The 22,830-nt window shown below is 45.2% G+C and overlaps 2 protein-coding genes across 7 annotated transcripts in view; both read right to left on the bottom strand.

Annotated features, from left to right (window-relative positions):
- The window catches only part of Fife, a 56,276-nt gene extending 55,695 nt beyond the window's left edge, over positions 1 to 581 (bottom strand). For all 4 annotated transcript variants that reach the window (NM_001274411.1, NM_001274409.2, NM_139485.2 and 1 more), the window contains exon 1: positions 243 to 581. The gene's annotated coding sequence lies outside the window, so the exon portion shown is untranslated. The remainder of the gene's footprint in view (positions 1 to 242) is intronic.
- Positions 582 to 6,505: 5,924 nt separating this feature from the next.
- Mrtf (Myocardin-related transcription factor) overlaps positions 6,506 to 22,830 on the bottom strand; it is a 48,922-nt gene continuing 32,597 nt past the window's right edge. The window contains exons 2-5 of one of the 3 annotated variants that reach the window (NM_001259651.3): positions 17,536 to 18,360; positions 17,311 to 17,451; positions 13,568 to 13,633; positions 6,506 to 12,949 (exon numbers count right to left, since the gene is read on the bottom strand). In NM_001259651.3, coding sequence (NP_001246580.1) covers positions 8,679 to 12,949; positions 13,568 to 13,633; positions 17,311 to 17,451; positions 17,536 to 17,545 — 4,488 coding nt within the window. In that variant the 5' untranslated portion in view covers positions 17,546 to 18,360 and the 3' untranslated portion in view covers positions 6,506 to 8,678. The remainder of the gene's footprint in view (positions 12,950 to 13,567; positions 13,634 to 17,310; positions 17,452 to 17,535; positions 18,361 to 22,830) is intronic. The other 2 variants (NM_001144407.4, NM_001144406.3) reach the window with 2 other exon arrangements.

The following is a 22,830-nucleotide window of genomic DNA, read 5'->3' on the forward strand; positions in this document are numbered from 1 at the left end:
TGGGTACCTCTGAAAAAATTGCTTTGCCCTTTCAAATTTAAAAGTCCTATTCGTATTTATGAAATGAATTTAAGAATTGGCAGATATATTCTGGAACATGTGAATGAGCAGTGAGCACAGACGGAAATAAAACTGAAACCGGATGTGCGCCTGATGGCCAGACCGGAAATTAAACTATTTGCTAGCCTGCCACGCGAGTCCTTTCATAACAACAATTTTTGGCACACACGAATTCAACTCACCTGCGCGTCTAAACAATTTTTTAGTCTTAAAGTGAGAGTAGTACTTTTTGCAAAATGTATATTTTCAGGTAGCGTGTGTTAAGCGCGCGATTATAAATTTATTCGTCACTTCTTCTGGCTTTTGTTTGGCCAACAACACGGCTACGCACACACTCACATACGCACAAAGCACACACCGTTACAGCAGCAGCAACAGCCAGGATACCCACACTCGCGCACACGCACACCTTGGCCGGGAGAAGTTAGAAAGGCTATAGCTCCTATAGCCTGGGTTCCTGTTTCCCAAGTACCCAAGTTGCCAAGTTCCTGGCGACAGGATATGTCAGCCTCCGCGTTTGGTGTCCTGCTCGCGAGACGGCTCAACTCGAACTGTGACGAGGCTGGCACTTTTGGTCCTTCGAGCCGAAGCAGTGCGCTCTCGCTTCTCGCGCCCTCTCTGTCGCACGGCCGCTCCTCGGCATAACCGCCTCCCTGTCGCGCACTGGAAGTCCTGCCAGCCACCAGCTGGCCCAGCATTAAAAAGTAATATCAATTTCCACCTTGCGAGTCGCACACGAAGCAACAGCTAAGCGATTTCCCTGGATGCGGATGCAGGCAGCTGCGAACGTCGCCTATCGCACATGCCCCGCCCCCCCACGCACACGCACTTGCCACAAGGTGCGCGCTCTCTATCCATCCACTCGGCCATCCTGCCGCCGATTTCGGTCTACACGAGCGGACAAGCGTACCCGAGTGGAGACTTTTCATAATTGTTGCATGCCCAGCAATGATGCTGATGGCCATCATGATGTGGATGTCCATGGAGATGGTGGTATCACGATATTTAGGGGCTTTTTAAGGAGCGGAACTTATTGAATAATATAATATAATAATAATAATAATCGTAATGTTGATGAATTAATCTCTATTAAAATAAACGAGTGATAAAATGAGGAACAACCTGATTGATGACTCGGTGCACATTTAAATTGTGCAATGGAAGTATAGTATAAATTTTAAAAGTAAAACAAATTATAAGAACCGTTTGTTTAGAATTCAAAGTATTAGGGAATTTTCATTTAAAAAATTCATCCTTAAATAAAAGGAGTAATGATTACCAGTGCTACCTTAGGGACTTATATACGCACTTTAAAAATCCATCTAAAACCAGAAACTAAGTGTATTTCTGAGTGCTCAATAACAGAATTAATTACGTTATTTTAGCAACTTTAAGTTGACTTTGTCTGAATACAAACTAAGCCATCCAGCCACCCATACTCTCACAAAGGCGATGGAAAAAGCGCAACAGGACCAAAATAATTGCGCGTTAAACATGTGCCAAGCAACAGCCGAATAACAGAGAGAGCAAAAGCAGAGAAATCCTTTCCCGAGAGCGCGAGAGAGCGCCGGAGGACGATATTGAAAGCCGAGCGGAGCCGAGGCCCAGAGAGTCCTGCTGGAAATGTTCAACTGGTTGCGTTTCGCAAGCAACAGGATACGCTGGAAGGCAGAGAACATCGCCGAGGACGAAAACATCGCACGCACACCAGCACACTCGCTGGCAGGACCTGCAGCAGCAAAAAAAAAAAACAAAAAAAAAGGAAAACAGAAAACAGAAGGAACAGTGGCAGCACAAGGAGCCAAGGAGCAGGATGGCCGACCACAGGCATAGAAGCAGTCGCGTGCTTTAAGCTTGAATACCAAAACAATTTGAGCGCACAATGAAATTCAATGGGCCCCAAGAAATGTGGTGAGGGGCCGAGGGGGAGCTGCGAAAAAAAGCTGAGGAGGCAGCAAAAGGAAAATGTGCCAACGCGAGGTGGAAAAGGGAAAATAAGGACGCGAGCTGAGGCGTTGCGTGTGAAAGGAGCAGCGTCTGTTGAAGGACGAACGGCATCAGAATGCTGCAGAAGAAATCACGCAGGGGTAGACTTGGAAAAATCACTAAAAACCTTAGAAAATCTACTTAAAATCTGAACGTTTTTTAAGTATAACTAATTACTATTGATAAAATCATATACATAAGCCTAAATTTCGAAATGTTATCCTCATAACATAAGATTATATAAGGTTGATTTTTTCATGCATGTTCCGAACCATTTTATTTTCGAGTGTAGCCAGTGTTTACCTGTTAGCCAGCCAGTCATCGGGGGATGTTTGGATTGGACCTGTTCGAGAGCCCCATCCCTTCGGCCGGGAAGTTGACTGGCGATTTCGCAGGCCCCCAAAAAGGTATGCAGCGTCTGTCGATTAAGATGCCAGGTTCTGGGGGCTCGAATCCTGGGCACGGCCTTGTGTGTGGCAGGGGGCTTAGGTCGGGACCTGGCTGCCAGCTTATCAATTTGTATGCCTGCAGATATTTATTTATGAATATCCTTTGGACCCTCGCCACTGCCGCTCGAATGCCGAAATGCTGAAATGGTGAAATGCCGCGTAATCCTGACGCACACCTTTTGCCTTTGGCCAAGGGTCCTGCGTGCGTCCATTTTTCTCGGCTCCTCTTTATGTCTCCTCCGTCGCCATCTACGCCTCCGGCATGTCCTCTTCCTTTTTTATGGGTTCTTCCGTCGCGCCTTAATTTTATTTTTATTGCAGATTGATTTTTTCAGATTAAGTTTTCCATTTTACAGGCGGCATTAACATCGTGGGGGTGCTGCAAGGACTCCGCTTCAATTAGCAGTGCACATCGAGGGGAAAAAAGGAAGGCAAGAAAAAACACAGGGCAAACACTGGGCTGCTTTCCCCTCCGTTTGCTCGTCACACACAAAACTCCAAGTAAAAGTAAAACATTTTCATGCAAATGCCTTTGTTTACCATGGAATATCCCCGACATTTGCACACATTCTCGCCGAGAATCCTGCGCGTGTGAGAGTCTTGCGGCAAAAGTTTTCGCTCCGCACGCTCGCAGCCAAGAGCAAACAAAATCAAACCGAGCGCAGTAAAGCAAACCAATATTGACCCACGGTCAGGCGGACCGACAGGTCAGAGGTCGGGTGTCGAGGGCAAGGGGTCGGACCAGCGGGGTGGATCGATTAAAAAACCAGATGACCAGAGCCGCACTCGAGCCTCCTGACTTCGGAATGCCAGTCTATGCACGATTTGTAGCCTACTTTTCAGGGCTGAGCTTTAAAGTCTCCAAAGCTGAACTAGCAATGGAACTAAATCTAAAAACTTGTAGTTAAAAGACATTTAAACAACGGATTCTAGTAAATAATAATAGAACTCATCAAACTTTACGCATTATCCTCTTACATCATGCTAAACATAGGTAGAGTGGATCAAAGCCCACATGCAAAATCCAAGCATTAGTTTGAAAATTAACCCCCATTACATCTGTTCGAAATGAGAAAAAACCCGGCTAATTGCCTGCCATTAGATTGGCTTAAAAATCTATTTTCCGATGCCCGATTGCAAGTGCAACTGTCATGGAGTTGGATGACCAGCTGGTAGCTTATCCCCGACAGTTATGCCAACTAAATGCGTAAGCTTATTTTGCATTCGCCATGACACTCAATTAATGGCGACAGCCAGGAGCAAAAAAAGTGCCAAAGGACCAAGGGCGGCGGTCGGAGAGCTAAAATCCGACGACCAGGCATAATCCTTTGCGCACTTTCAATGGCTACAACTTAATTATGTGGAAGCCCTAAGGAAGACAGCCGAGCACTTGACGCTAATGCCGGGGCCACTTGAATCTCAAATCCTCGCTAGCCAGCAACCAAGATGGCTGAATTAAGAGGCACCAAATACAAAATGTCGTCAACTTGTGAGTGAGTGTCTAATACCCTTTCAAAAGCGATCTATTAATTATGATATTCAACTACCACTATTAAAAGGATATAGAACATTTTCTATGAAAGCGAAGAAACGAATTTGAGTAGAATACATATGTCTATATTTACTTCACCAAAAGTCACAAAATATTTCCGACCACCGATATAATCCCAGCACTCATTGCTAGGGTATCAGAAAAGGTCTAAGAAACACAACTTAAGTGCTTCATTACGATTTTAATTTGGCATTTTACCTGCCCGAACGCCCAGCCCCCCTACGCTCATCGTCCCTTTTGGCCAACTTCGTCGCCAACTTGGTCTTCTTAATTAGAACAATTTACGAGGACGACAAGTGGTCTCAGCATAAACTTGAGTAAATGACGCAAAAATCGCGAGTGCCATTGTTTGGCTTGTTTTCGTCCTCGTTGTCCTGGCCGTTTTGTTGAATGTTCAATGCAAATAGTTTGCCAGACAGATTTTCGGCTCGACTGTATTTGGCTATTTTGCCTATTTTCAACGCGAAGTTAATTGAATTTTCACACCAAAGCCAGATGGAACAATGGCAATGGCTTTCCTGTGGCTCAAAACGCTTTATTTGACAATGTAATTAACTCTGATTAATGTGCCGGGAAATTGCTGGCGAATGGGTCATAATTTGTGGGGCACTGCAAATTCCTTTTGTTAATCAAATGACACAAAGAACGTGTGCCTCTGCTGCGTGGCTCAATCAATTGATATCGATCAGTGGGAGCGCAAAGCTGGCAGGAAAGTGAAAAGTTCACACCAGAGAAATGAAAGCAACAGTTTGACTTATGGATGGGGCGGGCCAAGTTGCGGGGGTGTCCAGTGGCAGGGGTAAGTGGAGATGGCCCTGGAGGATGATGGCCAAGTCAACTTGTTGCTGTTGGCCGAGTCAAAAGGCAAAAGGCAAGGAGAAGTACGCACATTGCTCCTCCCTGGGGGCTTCGACTAGAACAGTTTAGGAAACCTCTATAGGGCGGTGATCAGGGGATTCCACTATAAGTCCATAAGTTGGACAAAGGTTCTAAAGGCAAAGAGTATAGATTGCAATACTTACACTTTAAGCAATGGTAAATAGTGAGTAAGTGTTTTCTCTAATTTAAATATTAGCAAAGGGAAATATAACTAGAGACACCCACAACTAGGCGCCCCAATCATCATCACAGGACTAGCCATTCTGCTGGTTTCCTGCCATAAACCTATTTGTGTCTTAGCTAAACTCGAAATTCGCAGAAATAAATCTCAATTTACTCGACTGGCCATCGGAGGTCGCTTATTTGTAGCGCAGCTCAAACACAATTAGACGAGCGTGGAAACGGCAGCAGAGGGCTCCTGTGACAAGGACTCAGCGCCCAGGACGAGGCACCAAGGACCAAGGACCTGCTGACGATGATGGGGGCGTGGTGAAACTTTTCGCTTTGGTAAGCAACTGACGCCATTTTAATAACGCAAATTACAGTCAGCGCTGTATAAATTTAGTTCGCAATGGGTGGTCGTGGATTCGCGTGGGTGGTGCGGTGGTGCTGTGATGCTGGATGGCTTTTTTGTGGTGCTGCTGCTGGGCAACTGTTGCTGGCACATATTGCAGCTGTTGTGGAATGTTGACGCCGTTGTTTTCGCTGTGGCTGCCAGCAACAATGGCCGAAAACAACGCAGAATAGGTGCATAAATTGCCATGGATATTAAAGGTAATGGCTTAATTGGTGAGAATGCGGATCGGACAACGATTCTAAATTAAATGCTTTAAGCAGTATTGAATTTTCGAACAATGCTTGATTACCTAAGCTTAATACTACAGAACTCTGCGGGTAGGCACTTGAGCCCCTAATTAAACCAGTGAATGGGATGCTGCTCATAAAGGACTAGTTGAAGCCATGCTTAATTATACCTGGATTGCTGATTATTGATTTCAGTTTGATTTAACAAATGTACAATAGAGGAAATCGACAAAGAGCCTTGCAGCTAATTGAAAGCCATTCAAAATTAAATATAGCTGCTTAGTTGAAATGCAGAAAACAGTCTAAAATTATGCAAACCTATTGTTACTCCAATCAAAGCCAACTGAAATCTGACTTCAAGTCCGACGAATAGGCAGGATTCACCTCCTTCCGCCGACGAAGACAGGTTCACTTTCAAGGGATATTCTGAAGCAGATTGGGTCTGTGTGGGACAGCACTGCATAGCAGGAGGTCCTGTGCTCCACACTGCCCAGAGTGCTCGTTTCTTGTCCTCGAGCTGTAAGCCATAACGCTTGGCAGACGTCCAACTATGGAATATCCGACAATTGTTGCCATGGCTACTCATGGCTGCCACTGCTGCTGCAATTTTGCGTCATATTGTTTGCTGATTTCGTTTCGGGTCTAAAAATAAACAACTCAACTCAACTAGATTTTCGGCCAGGGCCCCGCCCCCAACGCCCAAAGTGGGCGGTGGGCCGCCAATCAAGGAATGGCCGCTTTGGCTAATGATAAGCCTTGTTTTGTTGATGTTGTTGATGCCGCTGTGGCTGCCATAAAATCATTATGATTGCGTATTATTCTGTCATTGATTTTAATTTTAATGTGGAATTAAACTAGCGACGGGGCGTAATGCGCTTAAATGCGTATTTATTATCCTACGCAGAGTTCAAAGCTTGATAAGGCACTGGGCCAAATCGTTTTTGTTTGCGTTCTCTAATCAGTTTGGTAAGTAAATGAAGTCCGAGTGTTTTGGCCACTGAATTTTTGGAAAAATTAATAATGTTTTATTTACGCATTAATTTCATGCACATATGTATCTATATATGTATACATAAGTATATCGGTATATCACTTGTAGTATGTAGTATTATTATATGGACTCTTATCCTTTTGTTGCAAAAAAATACACATAGTTCATGACGTGATTGAGTTTATTCTGTATTGTATTTAAATGAAATCTCTTTTAAACGCAACGCACAAAAATTGTTCAAGCCAACATATTAAATTAGATAATTAGGTAATTAAATTTAGAATTAATCAAACAATAAGCTTAGTTATGGTAATTAAGTTTGATACTAACAATAAACGTACTCCTTAAATTAATATATATGAATTGTTATAATGGAAACGTTCTCATTTGTGTTTAAAGCGCGTCGATGATAAATATATACTTTAAGCTTACAATCCAACTCTAAATCAGATTATTGCAAATGTAAACAAGTGTTGAGTGATGAATAACTTTTTCTCTGCGGGTGAATTGTGTGAAATTTTAGACTAGATCTAAACGTAGAGTATATATATTTGCTTATACAAAAATATATATATATTTATTGGTGTATTGAGTTCCTCACATTTTGCAATTTTGAATTGGGGTTTTTCTTCTGCTGTTTTCCTATTGAAATGTGTCCATTGCTTATCAATTAATTTTCTCAGTTTACATTTATAATTTATTTTATTGAGCCCTACACTCAAATATACGTCCGAATGCTTGGCATGCTCCCAATTTACAAAATACACTTAGCCAAATTTGCGTGCTTGCGAAAGATGAACGATTACAATTCCGAATTGCGATAGACACGGTTACAAAATGTGCGTTAAGTACACGCCGCAGGATTTAACTACTTTACGAAGTAGCTAAATTAATTGTTTTTAATATATTTTCATTAGAATTAGTTTAAGTAACGGAATTCGCTGTGCCTAAGAATGCAAAACAAAAGAAATATGAATATATATTTTGGCTAACATTTTAAATGAAATTGATCCGAGTTTAAAATTAATTTAACTGGTTTGTGGCTTCGACTACTTTAAAGGCTTTTTCTTTCCTTTCAGGAAATACTTCTCAAATCGTGTTTTAAATATTTCATTTAATTTTGCTTTAAAATTAGAATTAAGCACTGCCTAGGCTTTAAATAATTTAATTCATTTCATTTTAAATAGAACTTAAAACAAAATTACTGAATGTGTTTCACTTAAGTCGTTCTCACAACAAGAATATATTTTTTTACGATTTTCATAAATTTTTTGATTAGCTTAATTTCTCTTTCCCTTGCCGCTTTCTCTCCCTCCTCCTCCTCCTTCTTCTTCTTCTTCTGCAGATCCGCATCCGCATCCTGGACTCAACTCATTCATTCTTCCATTCGGTTTAGTTAGTTAGATTTCACTCGCATTATTCTCAAATTGGAATGACCTTCATTAGAAACATGTACTTTTGTTTTTTTCTTTTCTCTCTTTATCGATCTTTACAACATTTTAGGCTTACGTTTTAATGATAGTTTATGATAAGTTTTACTTGTTATGCTTTTCTAAATGTTTTGGCTGTTTTTTGTAGTTTTTTGTGGTTTTTGTTTTTCTTGCTTATACAGGAAAGGGTGCAAAAGTATGGTTTTGGAGTGTAACTCCCGGCAATTTTGGCATTCTTTTTAGTTTTTCTTGGAAATAGTAAAGTTTCGAAATTTCAACTGACGTTCAAATGTTTTAAATGCATTTAGAAAATAAATAGGATTTGTTTTGTTTTGTTTTGTTTGTGTGTGTGTGTGTTTGCTTTCTTCGAAACGAATTCTTCAGGAATATTTTCAGAAAAGTGAGCACCACGCTGGATTGTGAGTTTTGTTTTTTCTCGATACGGAACAAAGTTGGGAAAATATATTAATGAATTCTAGAAAATTCTGCCCTGCCGCTTTGAGGGCCATATGAATACATAAAACCGCCTAGACTGTAAAATCTCCCGCCGCCCAGTTCATCTTGTAATCGTCCATGTTGAACAGATCGAATATATCGCCACTAGCATTGAAGGCGTCCACTGCCCCACCGGTGCCGTTGTCCACGCCCATTCCTCCTCCGGTTCCATTGGCCATGCTCGTCGACGTCGCGTATTCGACGTGTTGGCCCGCCTGCGGTTGGGTCACCGCCTGCATAAAAGAGTTGAGTGTACTCTCGAAATCATCGCAATCCATTGGTGTGCTGTGGCTCCCAAAGTGACTATTCACCGCCGACGACGAGGATTCAATGGATCCATTGCAATTGACCCCAGGACTGTTGCCATTTCCAGTGACGTGCTGACTCAGTTGGGCCACAAAGCTATCCGCGTCGAAGTCCACATCGGCACCCGTGTTATTGTTCAGCAGCACGTTGTCCGGACTGCTCGCATCCAGCAGCTCATTGATGGACGGCTGCAGGCTGGGATTGAGATCGCGTCGCAGGTTGCCGTTGTTGTTGCTACTCTTCGCCGCCGAGGCGTGACAATAGCCACTGGAGTCATCTCCCATGTCCATCTCAAGTTGCTGCGACATAAGCTCCAGCAGCTCGTACTCATCAAAGTGATTGAGCTTGGCATCCGGGCTGTTTGGCTTTTCACTACCGCTGTGGCAACTTTTGGGCGGTGTGCTCGGTGGCGGCGTGGCATGATGCTGCTCTAGGAAAATATCTAAGGTCTTGGCCACGCTCTCAGCATCAATGGCGCTTGAATCGGTCTGCAGGGGCGAGGCCATGTCTATGCTCTCGATGAACACATGATTCGGGGCCTGATTGCTGGCGAAGCCTACATGCTGCACATTTGTGTCCATGGCCACGTCGAGGTTTTGGACTGGCGTGACTGGCGTCTCCAGCTTGGGCACCAGCGGTACTATGCTGGCTCCACCAGCCGCAGTGGTGGGCGTGGCTCCATTGAACATGGACAACTCGGGCAGCGGCGTCAGCGGTGTAATGGGCTCCAGAGCAGCACTTTCCGGCAGTTCACCCTGCTTGATTAGTATGTCCAGAACATCGCTGACTTGTTCGGACTTAATGCTTGCCGTCTTGCGTTTGCACAGAGGAGCTGTCTGCGGCAGAGGAGCTGCACTAGGAGCGGGCGACTGAACGGGCTCCTCTTTAATCTTGACCAGCGGTAGGAGGCCATTCAATGCTGCCGCCTTACTGGCCGCCAGCTGCTTAGTGGCCTCTTCGTACTGCGGCGGTGGTGCTGGTGCGGGCTTGATGTCCACTTGGTTGAGTTGCTGCTGCTTTGGCTGCTGGACAGGCTGGAATTGCTGTTGCTGCTGTTGTTGCTGCTGGAGTTGTTGCAACTGTTGCTGTGTAATGATGGACTTGGTTTCGATGGGAAAGACAATGCTGGGCAGGGAGTTTGTGCGTTGGTGGCCATTCAGTATCTTCTTTGGCGGAGCTATCGTAGATGCTGCAACTGGAGTAGCCGCTGGCGGTGCTGCTGTTGTCGTGGTGGTGGCCGTCAAGCTGATATTGCCCAGCGTGTGCGCCGTCATGTGCTGATCATTCAGACCCAGCAGTAGTATGGTCTGATTTCCTTCGTTCCACAGCAGGCCCAAGTTATTGTGGTGTTGATTGCCTGGCGAGGCTGCTGCCGCCGCAACTGCCGCCGGCTTGGCTGCTTGCATCATGGTTGCGGTGGTTGTATTTGTATTGTTGGCGGGCACATTGGATTTCTTGGTCGTTGTCTTGGCAGAAGCGTTATTTATGTGATTGTTGTTGTTGAATGGAATGAATACAGTTTGTGTCTTTTGCGTGAGCAGGCGCACCTGTTGCTGTTGCTGCTGCTGTTGTTGCTGTTGCTGCAGTGCCTGCTGCTGCTGCTGCTGTTGTTGTTGTTGTTGCTGCTGCTGCTGTTGCTGTGCGGCGGCTGCTGCCGCTGCCTTTTGCTTCTGGATTTTAGCCTCCAGCTGCTGCTTGACCACCATTTTCTGGTTGATTGGTGGCGGATTCGATGAGGAAATGTTACTATTGCTGTTCGAGTTGCTGCTGGCTGGCTTCTTGGCTGCGGATCCCTGTTGTTGCAGTCCATTTACCTTATGGTTGCTATTGCCTCCAGTAGCTTTCACTGTCACTTTGGCGGGAAAATTCTTCTCCACTTGCTGCGGCATTACAGTCAGTGTTTGCTGCGGCCCATTCGAGGTCGTGGTGATCAGCGTGATTTGCTGCGAAGGCAATGCATTCACCACTTGAGCGGTAACCGTCTGCTGCTGCTGATGTTGCTGCTGCTGTTGCCGCTGGCGTATCTTCTGCAGTTCCTGTTGCGATCGCTGCAATTGCCTCTGCAACTCGTCGATCTTGCGCTGCTGCTCCCTCAGCAATTCCTCGTTGGTCAGGATTATGGTTGCAGTTTGCGGTTGTGGAGGCAGAATGGTCTGCAGCGTCATTGGATGTGTGTTATCCATCTGTTGCTGCACCACATCCATCTGCTCGTGCTCCATGCTTGCATCTGAAACCAACATGGTCACCGGTGGAGGCTGCTCCAACAAACCGCAGTTGCTCGTGTCCATCGCATCGCTAATTGTGATCACCTCGGGCGTGGTGTTGCTGTTGTTGGAGGTCGGAGCGGGTGTTACATTGCTATCCAGTGGCTCCAGGGGCAGATACGGTTTCAGCCTCTCAATCAGATGTGGTTTAGGACCGGAAACGGGCAAGTTCCTGCGCTTGAGATGCTGCTTTAGGTCAGAGACCTTCATCTTCTCCAGTCGGGCCAAGTCTGTGATGGAACTGGTGGTGGATTCGGCGTAGCTGGTGGCCGGACTGGGCGGAATCGAGGAGCTGACCGAAAGCGCTGGCGAGGGCAGTGGTGGTGGGTGTTGCACTGGAGTTGGTTGGTGCAGCTGCTGGTGTTGCTGATGCAGCTGCAACTGTTGTTGTGGTGCAGCGATCAGCGACAGAGTGGGCGGTGTGGGTGTGGCCGCCGGCGTGGGCGTCAACATGGTGGCATCTCCAAAATTAAGTGGGGCTCCTCCGGAACTGCTCGTTATGGATATGGTATTGGGCAGGCTGATGGGAGCTGGAGCTGGAGCGGATTGCGAGGCCAATGCTGGCACCGTCTTTGTAGTAACCGTAATGCTGTTATTGGTCGCACCAGGAGCTGCTGGAAGCATAACACCCGGCGCACTGGGCGCTGGGATGATGGACTGATTCTTGTTGAGGTTCTCCAGGAACTTTAGCAGACAGTTTTGCTGCTCCAACATCAGCTGGTAGGAGGTCTCTTCCGGCTGCGTTTGATCCTGCTTTTGCCCGGCGGCACTCGGTGGACCCTTGTACTCGTGGAATTTAATGGTGCGCGCCTTGGACACGGGCTTGGACTTGGATTTCTTACGGTTCTTATCCTTCCCGGGAGCATCAGACTTCACGGACACGGGAGCAAGGTGCAGTCGTGTGGTGGTCATCGGTGGTGGTGGCGGAGAGGCGATGGAAGACAGCGGACTTAGTGTGGAAGTACTAGAGGCTAGGGAGCAGGGCGAGTACAGATGATTGACCGGACTTGCCGTAGTACCAGTAACACTTTGGCAGAGTTCCTCGTACAGATTGGCCGTCTCCTGCTTCACCTTGATGATACTGGCCATGGGCAGTGGTGGTGGTGGCGGCGGAGGTGGTGGCACTGGTGCTGGCACCACTATAGCCTTCGGTTGCTGCTGCTGGGGAAGAATCTGTGGCGAGGTGACCACCAGTTGACCAGCTGTGGGCATGGTCAATGCCATGGTCACTATTCCCGCCGAGGCAGCCGCCGCCTGCAGTACATCGGTGGGTGAACTAGAGGTGGCAACCATAGCCTCATCCAAACGCGGCGGTGTCTGCCTTGTATCGCTCTCTGAGCTCAGGGAATCATCATCGAAGGTCACATAACTGTGCGGATGCTGCGGCCTCGTGAGCAGGCCCTCGCTGGTTGCCTTGAAGGATACGAGTCCCTCCTTGACTATCTTCTCGATCGGCTTCTCCGTATGCAGGATGTTCTTTTTGATTAGCTCCAGTGGACCAGGACGGTGTTGAATCTGAGAGTTGAGCTGGTCCGCTAGGCGAGCCTTCTTCAGCATCCGTTGCTTCTCCGCCAAACTGGGATCGATGTGGCACTCGTCCTCCTCGAGAATGTGCAGCCTCTCGAGATCTTCGCGATTCGGTCGCTGCTGGATCTTCGCCTTCAGCAGATCGCTGGTCTTGGCGCGCTCCAGTTGCTTGCATTGTTCGTGGATAGCGGGCGAGGTTTTCAGAGCTGTTGAATATATACAAACATTTGGTTAGGCAATTCAGAAATTACAATTAAACGAAGTTACTTAAATGAACAAAGAAATTAGTTTCCCTAAAAAGGAAGATGCTATTTCAGATGCTTACAAATGTAGGTAAAGGGAATATGAAAACATCATCTGCTCATAAACATCTAATACACTTAATGCATTTCCTAGCCACGTCGATGAACCCCTATTATTCCTATTTGGATACACAAAATGTATTTCTGATCCAGTGCCCAAAAGTTGGCTCAGCTTTTTTTCCCCGGCTCTTGGCGCCTCAGCATTGCTACAAATTTATCATCTAAATTCAAATTCACTTTCGGCTGCGTTGAGGGCTTTGAATTAGTTTGTAAATTTGCGTATTTTCCAGGATTCTTTTCTTCGGCTTCGCCTTTTCCTTGCGCATAAATTTGAAAGCCATTGAAATGAAATGTTCGACGGCAGTATTTGCATATCCTTTTTGGCTGCCGATGAATTGGACGCCAGCAGATGCTCTGAACCGGCTAAGTGAGGTTAATGTGTATTTTATCGATCTGACTAAGCGGCTAAATGCTGTGACCCGGGGCAGGAATAGAATCTGCTTTTCGGAACCCTCTACTTACATGGTATGATGCCCTGCTCGACGAGCTGCGAGTGTGGACGTCGCACCATGAGCTTCACTTTGAGCGCTGCAAAATATGGAGAACCAAAGAAGCAAGTTAGTTAAGCAACAAATAGTGTTAGTAACCAATCAATGATGTAAAAATATACGTTTTCTATGCCTAATAATAAATTATTGAACTTCAATTTGAGATCTGGGAGAAAAAGTTTGGTAAGCTGCATAGCACCATAGCTGGCCGACAACTTGTTAGCAACAAATCAAAAACCACAAAAATCATAAATTATAGAACAATTCGCGGGGGAGTGGAGATCAAGCATAGGAATCCCATAAAGAAGTGCTCGAAACAGCTGGGGGAAATAATTTTGGGCGAAAACTTTGCCTTTTTCTAGCTTTTTGACAATGCCAGGGCAATGGCAATAAATGTCGAGAGGCAGCTGTGAATGGGAGGAGCAAGGCAGCGCGAAAAAAGGAAAAGTTTTTAATATCTTTATGTGCGGGCTATTATGGTGTGAACAATATATACATATATATATATATATACGCACACCCAAGAGTAAAAAGTTCGGGCTGGAAAATTAAATATTTAAGCCCGGACCGAAGCCAAAGTCAGAAGCTGCCGACTGGCGACGAAGGTGTGGCCCCATGGGGCGTATGCGTAATAATCTGATTAGATTGCCACTGCTCCGGGCGGCTAAATAACAGATTGATGTCAATTAACGTGGCATCCAGTCAATGGAAGCCGCTGTGAAGCGAGGACCGCGTGACAAACTGATGGAAAATAAATAATCGGAAACGAGGAACAAGGAATCTCCATAAGCTCACGATTTGACTTTGAAAGATGAGACAATGCTCTCTCGAAGTTGCTTTAATTATAATCGGAAAGCGTATAAAATAATCAATTAATGGGACATTATCCTTTCAACATTAAATCCGAATGGCCGATTAAATGCGTGCGAGCATTGTATAATGTAATTTCAGTCTCGAGAGAATGTTTTGGCATATTAAGCATACGACCTGCTGTCCTAATATCATTACCTTCAATTAGCATTCCGGGCACTGTCGAAATTGATTCACAAAATGGCCAGCCAGCCATGTAATTAAAACGAAATAAAGCCCATTAAGGCGCAGGTCATTGGCAAAAGTGTGGAGTGTGGAGGAGTGGGCACCGTCCATCTACAGAAGGCTGGAAGTAGCCGAAGGTAAATAAAGCCAAAGCCGCAAATGAAACGAAAATACAAAATCTTATGCCCCCACGGCGATTCCGGGCAACAAAAGCCACCCGGAGGCGAAGGGCAGTGCACCGGCTGGTGTGGTTGCGGCTACTAACCAAGACCAGGAATAAGCATTTAAGACCGGAAATCTGCAGAGATGCAGTACGAGCAGAAATTCTTAACCATTTCTCATACAGTTTTGGGAGAGGTTTTCGATGCTCACCACAGGAATATCCTTTAAGTTCCCAAACGACTGCCTTTAATTTACTCTTATTTGCCTTTTTTTTTCGTTATAAGCCAATTAAAAGTGAAGTTATTTGAGCAACATTTTTCACAGTGCACAGTAGTGCATAGTTCTCTTTCGGTATCCTGCACTTTCGACTTCTGCGGTTGGTGTGCATTCAGTGTGCAATTTAAGTAAGTGGGTTAGTCGCAAAATTTTAGTCGTTGTATTTAATTTTCGGTGTTGTTGCTGCCTAGGTAGACACCGAAAAAACACTTGACGCCACAACAAAGTCGACATCAAAGTGACGATGACGTTATTAAAGTAATTTGGGCTCTTTGACGGAAATCATCATAAAAAGCCAAGAGAGCTGCCAAGGCGCGTAATTGTCTCAGACGACGATGGCAGCTGTTGGCGATTTTACGATTGAAGTGTGCCACACAAAAATGTGTGCAAAACACCAACAGCAATAGCAGCGAAAAACAAAAAAATACCCGAAAACAAATTCTTGTTGTTGTTTATGGCAGACTGGGAAAACACTTGAGTTTTTAGCCTTGTAACACTGGAAAATCTTCTCGGTGACGAAACACTGTCGCCAACGTAAATTAATTATGCGCGAAATGTGCTCTTGCTGCTCGTCGATACACACCACATACACCTCCAGATCCAACACCCTCGATTGATAAAAACAATAACATAAATTCCAAATTAAACACATAAAAGTTTTTATGCGATAGGCAATAAATGTGTGTATTTCGCTGCGGTCAGCTGCCCTTCGCCTTCGAGAAAACCCAGTGGCTGTGGCGAAGGTCAGGTAAACAATTGTCGAAAAAAGTGCTGAAAATCTCCACGCAGAGCGGGAAAAGCTGGCCGAAAGAGAGAGAAACAGTGAGTTCACACAAATGAGTTCGCCTAACTGCGTGCCTATATGTTGTATTATAAAATCGATTACGTGATCAACGTTGCTCTGAGTAAACCAAGACGCCATCATCCCAGCAAATGCACGAAAAAAAACCCAGCAAGGGGCAGGCACAGTGGGCCAGTAAGCGCAGTAGATTGCTCGAAAAAGTATTAACATTTTTTCAAATTTTTATTTGATAAATTATTGATACTTATATAAAAAGCCTTATTATATTTAAATCAAGTTAATATATATGTATATGGTAATTACGAACCACTGTGCAGTGGCATGTAAAAATGCCTTTACAACTGTCACCCTGCCGCCGTCTATTTCCGCTTTTCCCTGCTTTTCCGAGTCGCGTGCATCGTGTTTATTTGTCAAAACATTTCTGCAGCGCCGCCATCATTGACTGCCAGCCATGTGTTTATAATAAATGTTTTTCGCAAAATGTTTACACACACCCTGAATCGAACTGACCAACAGGCAGCGTGAACTGGTGGTTGTTGCTAAATATGCAGTTTATTGTTGGATAACTCGTTGAGCGCCTGCCGGAAATTTTCACCATACATTTTTGGCAGTTTTCGGCGAGAAATAAACCCTGCCAGCTCATAAACATTCGGATTCACAGAGTCTTTTTGGTCAGGGTCAGGGCGTGTGAAGTTTATCACCCATTTCCGGTTACACCTCGAAAATCGTGCATGTGCAAGCGACAAGAGCTGTCAAAACTATTAGCGACTATGCAGCACATATAGTACACGAATGTATATGCTATATCCACACACTGGGCCTGTCATCTTGGGCCATTCAAAATTAATAAGAATATTTCTGCTCACTCAAAATGCCAAGCAAATATGTAGGCCAGCCAACAAGAACGGAACGGAAAACTGTTGACAAAATACAAAAACAATTTTTGAATGAGTTTTCGACCGCTGGCCGCTGGCGAAGGGGCGTGGCACCTCAAGTGTACGCCTTAAGTGCCTGTTGTGCCGTGACAGCTTCATTAAAACTGTGTGCGCCTTGTAAGAGCCACCATCGCCCGCCCCACTCACTGCCCCCCAGGCGAACGTCAATAATGAGGCGGGCATCCGAGGATTATGATGATGACTCTGGCGACCGATGATCGCTGTGATGGGCATCGCAGCTCGGCAGCTCGGCTGCTATGGCTGGCATTTATGACTAAGCAGGAGGCACCAGATGACAAATGCCAAACAGCCGCCGAAAGATGACCAATGTGGGCGACAAACATTGGGTAAACAAGCGAAGAGCTAACAACCGAAGGGTTCTGTGAGTACAGTGAAGCTTTTTTAAGTAGATTGATTGCCAGCTGTCAGCTAACTAGATGGTTATATATTTAGCTTTCTGTCTTTAGCTATAAAACGCAGAATTACTATGATTTTAGTTCAACTTACATTCCTTATTCTTGTCCATCGCTGGCTGCAGCGGACTGGAGTCCACGATGGCCTTTGGTGGTGACTGTCTGGCATCGTAACAATCCGAGTTGTTGCCATCATCGCTGCTGCCCAGGAACGTCGCATGCAAACGCTGCTCACCTGGAAATGTTAGCAGATATTAGAAAAATCATATTTCGGAGACGGATGCCAAGGGAGATCCTTCAAGAGCGGCACACAACTCACCCTCCGACATGTCGTCGTAGGCCTCGTGCAGCAATATTATGTCCTGAAAGGAGTGCTCCAAATCCTTGCCGCTGAGCCTGGTGGCCAGGAGGCCACTGCAGGCGGCGCTCGAGATGAGCTCGACGGTGGTCAGTGGCGACGTGGAGATGGTGGCCAGCAGCGAGGAGCTGCCGCTGGCGCTGTTTCCGCTGCTGCTCCCGCTGCTTCCGCTGCTCAGGCTGTGCAGGGAGGCGGATTTGACCAGCTGGCCAACCTTGTGGTTGCCGTTCGGCTTCTGGGTGGCCTTTAAAGTCCTCGAAAGGCTCTTGGTGGGCGACGTCGAGGTGGATTTGTTGAGGAACCTGCTCGCCGTCGCTGAACCGGCTCCCTTGGCTCCACTGGAAACGGACTTGGAGTTGCAATGGTTGCTGCCGCAACTGCTGCTGTTGCTACTGCTGCTGCTGCAGCTGCTCAGGCTGCTGCTGATGGACTTCTTCGACGAGTTGGAACTGACGGAGGATGCGGGCGATGCTGACGACGAACTGTGGCCCAGGATGGCCGTCTGCTGCTGATGTTGCTGGAGTGTATTTGTATTGCTGGCGGCGAGCTTCGTGTCAATGGTTATGGGTATGACACTGGTGGCCACCAGCTGGTGATGCTTCTGCTGGGCCAGCTGGTGATTGTGCTGCTGCGGATTCTGCTTGCTGGCTGCTCCTCCTGCTCCTCCTCCTCCGCCGGCTGAGCCCTGGAACCAGCTGGGAAAGTTGCCCTTGAGCGTGTCAATTAGATCCTGATCGAGCGTTAAACGCCACGATGCAGGTCCGCCGTCCACGCTTTGCGTCGACTCTGCAAATTAGAATTAGAAATTTGAATTTTAAAGGTTCGAAAAGTTAAATTGCTTAATATTGATGTTATATAAATTGAAAATAATATATTTTGTGGCTCATAATTATACCATTATCATTTTTACCCAATTGTCAAAAAGCGCGGCAAATGTACTTATTAAATAATTCACCATAATCAAACTTGTTTGCTAATGAAACAGTAAGCTTTTTGATATTTTAAAGACATCATTAAATATTTGCCATTGTCATTCCCGTTCATCGTTCATAGCTCACCCACATTTGATAGTTAAAGCCAACCCAATTCATTAATTTGCAATGGCTTAACACTCGGTGTTAATTTGATTTTCCACTTTCCTCATCGGTCGCTCTCTGTTTTTCCTGCCCACGCTCACATTTATTTATTTGAATGTGGCTTTTCCGATGATGTTCTGCTGCTGCTGCTGCTGCTGCTGCTGATGATGTGGCCACTGGTGTGCTAGTTATTTATGCTAAACACTGCCAAGTAACCTAGTTTGTTGGCCCAATCCCCAGTCCCCACAGCCGCCCCCGCATAGAAAACATAGCAAAGCGCGTACTTGGTATTTATTTTTCAAATTCTTTGCTAGTCGATGTGTGCCTTGGGTTTTTTGGTTCTGCCTGAGATTTTGCGGCACTTTTTGGCTTGGGAATTGCCCGAGAGATATACATAGATTATAAATGTATAATTGCAATTTGCCGAATCACTGGGCGCACTGCTGCACTTACTCGTAACTGGTGGCGACAGTAATGCGAACTGGCGAACTGCGAGTGGCGAAATTGCGCCGAAAATCTTGGCAAGCGGATGCATTGCATCATGCGAAAGCGACATTCCCAGACACGCCTCATATTATGCAATATTCGGCGATATCTGGCGACTATTTAGAGCCGATCGGCGGCGAAAATAGCTACCATCCCAGCATAATGGCCAAAATCTATCAGCTCTTAGCCAACTGACATGCACTTGTCAAATGTCCACCTATTTCTGGCACTTATTTTTGTTTCCTTTTCCTTTGATTGTTATTTCTGGTTGGCTTAAAAAGGTTCTCATACATTGTCGCCCCCCGAATTTGGGTATTTTTAGAGATCTAGTGAGGATCACGACTGTTACGCCGTCTGTCCCGATGACTGTCCAGCCTACTGTCCCGTTGACTGTTCGTTCCGTCGAATGTTACGACGATGGTCCCGCCGACTGTTCGTTCGACTGTTCCGCCGAATTGTCGCATTTAGGTCGCCTCCAAATATCTTTTCTTAACACTGCGTGGGCGGAGAATCTGTCACACATTCTGCTTTCTGCCGCCTTGTTTGTTTATCTGAACTAAATTTGAAATTGCTCCGCAAATAAATGGATAACTGTGCCGACCGCTGCATTTGCATGCGCTGCGACATTTATTGGTCATTAAGTCGAGCGCCAGAGCAAAAGAAAACCAGCAGGAAAAGCGGCAGCCGCTGCAACAGGCAAGCAAACAAGCAAACAAAACAAACATACCAGTCATCCAACAGAGCAGCAACAACACATTGCCCAGCAGCAGGATGCACAGAAAACAATTAAGGAAACTCTTTATCTTATGCCTAAGTAAAAGACAATCTTTCGAGCGAACTTTTCAAAAGAAGTTCGTAGATTAGTGAAACATCAATATTATGTTTATATTCAACTAATATTTCTCCCCGTGTACCTTTGATGCATGCCCCAATGTGGCGTTTGGTTTTCTCTGTGTGCGATGGCGCGACATGATGTCCACACGCAGCCACATGCTTTTGAGATAAACGGACGACGGACTAGGGGAGCCACCAAAGCCATTGCCAAATTCTATTTTCGCTTCAGCAGCCAGCGAAATGCAAGTGGTTTCTCTTGGCCAAGACGTCGCCGCCCCGATCGCCAGGGAATCTCCTTCTACCTCTGTCCTTCACCCTTCACCCTCCGCCAACAGCCAACCGCCTTGCCCCGCCCACTCTGCAGATGGCGGCGGCGACAAGAGCAAGAACGCCTTGGCCATTACAATTTGTCAACTGGGCGTATGCGCAATGCTGCTGCTGGGGCAATGACAAAACAATCAAATTGACAAAGGAACCGAGAATGAAAAGGAAACCACTGCATCAAAGCGAAATTTAATGAATCGAAAAGAACAATTGAACAGGCGACAATTGCCCAGAATTAGTTGGCTTAAAATATTTCAACTAAAATAGAAAAACAATTGCGGAATTGGCCATTTGCTCAAAATAAACTAGATACTAGTTTTGTAATACCTTTGACGACAAGTCTAAAAACTAACATAAGTATTACGAATGCAAATTTGCAACAAGATTAAAACATTTAATCCCAAATGAAATTATATTAAATTATAATCTAGATTTGTAGAACCCGCAAGTTTGGCGAAATCAAATGAGAAAACATTTCCGAATATTCCATTCCACTTGTTGCCATTATGTAAATTATAATCAAAGGACGAGCAACCCCTTGACGAATCAATAAATAGAACAAATACACACTCCACAATATCCCAGGGATGTTGACAAAACTAAAACCTTGAGCGGCAAAACTATATACACACACACACACAGGAAGAGGGACAGGGACAGGGACGGGGAGGGAGTGGAGCCCAGCCAGGCGGAACAGTTGAAAAATAAAGGACTTTGGCCCAGCACTTAGTTTGATTTCACGGCCAGGAGGAGCACTGCCATGGCCAAAACTAATCATTCAAAGCGGAGCGGAAGTTGTGGCGGAAGTTGTAGCCCAGTCTTCCGCAGCCGCAGAAGTGTGTGTGGTAGTTTGGCATGGTTACTTCAGAGTACACATCAATTATGTATGCCGTATGCCGGCAGCCATACACGAATCAACGCGCCGCAAAGTATGCTACATTGATGTTGCCCCCTGAGTGTAAGTGTGTGTGTGTGTGTGGGTGTGGGTGTGGGTGTGGGTGTCCGTGTCTGTGTGGGCCAACTTCCTTTTGGCAAGACAGGAAACAGGATGCTGTTAACGTTACAATTCGACATAATCGATGCTTGTCGTACGAGGCATCGCATTTAACCTGGCAATTTGTCTGCGGCTGCATAAACATTAACTTTCATTTGCAGTTTATCTTCCGAGCCGCGCAGTAAATCAAATTGTGACCGAAATAAATAAATTGATCCTTGTTACCTCTTGGGGTACTAAGAAGGGGATTACTTTCACATATAAATTAACTACAAAAAGGCAGACTCTTGACTTAAAGATTACATTCAAGGTTTCCCACTCAAGAACTCATAATTTGTCTGGCTTATCAAGTGACTCATCGCGCGCAAGAAGCAGTTGCATTTAAATTATTAGAAACGTGCTACCTGCTGACTTTTGCACCTCGAATCGTGACCACTCGCATTGTTTATCGTTTCGATTTGGCGAAAACAATCTACGAGATGCGACGTTTACATATTCATTTGAATGCCAATAACAGCTGCAGTGGCAACATTGCTGACAGCTTCGACAAGCGAGGATTATGCAAGCGCCATGAATCCAAAAAAAAAGAAGAAAAAATAGAAAAAGTACGAAAAGAACCCCCAAAAAAAGAAAGGAAGGAAAAATCAAATGGATCCGTGGGGGAAACATCGCAGCAATAACAAACAGAAAATCGCTTGCCATGTGTCGCTGGGTGGGTGGATAATGTATAATGTATAGTATAATGTACATGTATATGGGGCTGCAAATTGAAACGTATATTTGTAAACAATACGCAGACGTCATAGACAAAACTCATTTAAATGGGAAAAACATCCAGCAACAACTATTCAGCGGAAAAATGCTAGTACCAGCGATCACCAGCAGCACAAATTAAAAGAGCCAAGAAGCTGCGTCGATCGTTTCAATGCACTGCGCAAAATTTTGCCATCCGACCAAGGTTTAAAAGAAACAAGTATTAATAGTTAGTCGTAAGTACCAGTAAGTACCAGATAAATTTGCACGAAATAAGCTTTTCCTTGAAACTATATCTTTTAAAAAGAATGCAGAAGTTTCTCTGAGTGCATAAACGACTGAATGAGCTCTTTACCAATTTGGTCATAATACTGAAAACGTGTTTTTCCACTCGACAATCCAAAGATTAATACGATATATAATAAAACAATCTATGGCGAGCGTTATTTTATAGTTTTTAATATGCATAGAGTGGTATTGCCTTTTTGGTGCAGCTTAGCCAGAAATTTCGCATGTTATCGCAACTTGACAAGTGTCAGGTAGCTACCAACAACAACCGAACAACCAAACAATCAAGCAACAAATATGTGTGAACTACAATAACAAATTTCAGGAGCATGTTCTGAGGTGCGGGGAAATACATCATCGGACAAATCAACAAAACATCTATTCTATGCTGGCATTGAAATCAGAAATATTATTTTGGCCGAATCAGTTACGTTTGCTTTTGGGCCCCTGGCCTTATCAATGGAATGAGTCACTACATAGTTCGTGTTTTTTTTTTTTTTG

This window comes from Drosophila melanogaster, chromosome 3L (genome assembly GCF_000001215.4).
Source record: "Drosophila melanogaster chromosome 3L".
In the NCBI taxonomy this organism is placed as follows: domain Eukaryota; kingdom Metazoa; phylum Arthropoda; class Insecta; order Diptera; family Drosophilidae; genus Drosophila; species Drosophila melanogaster.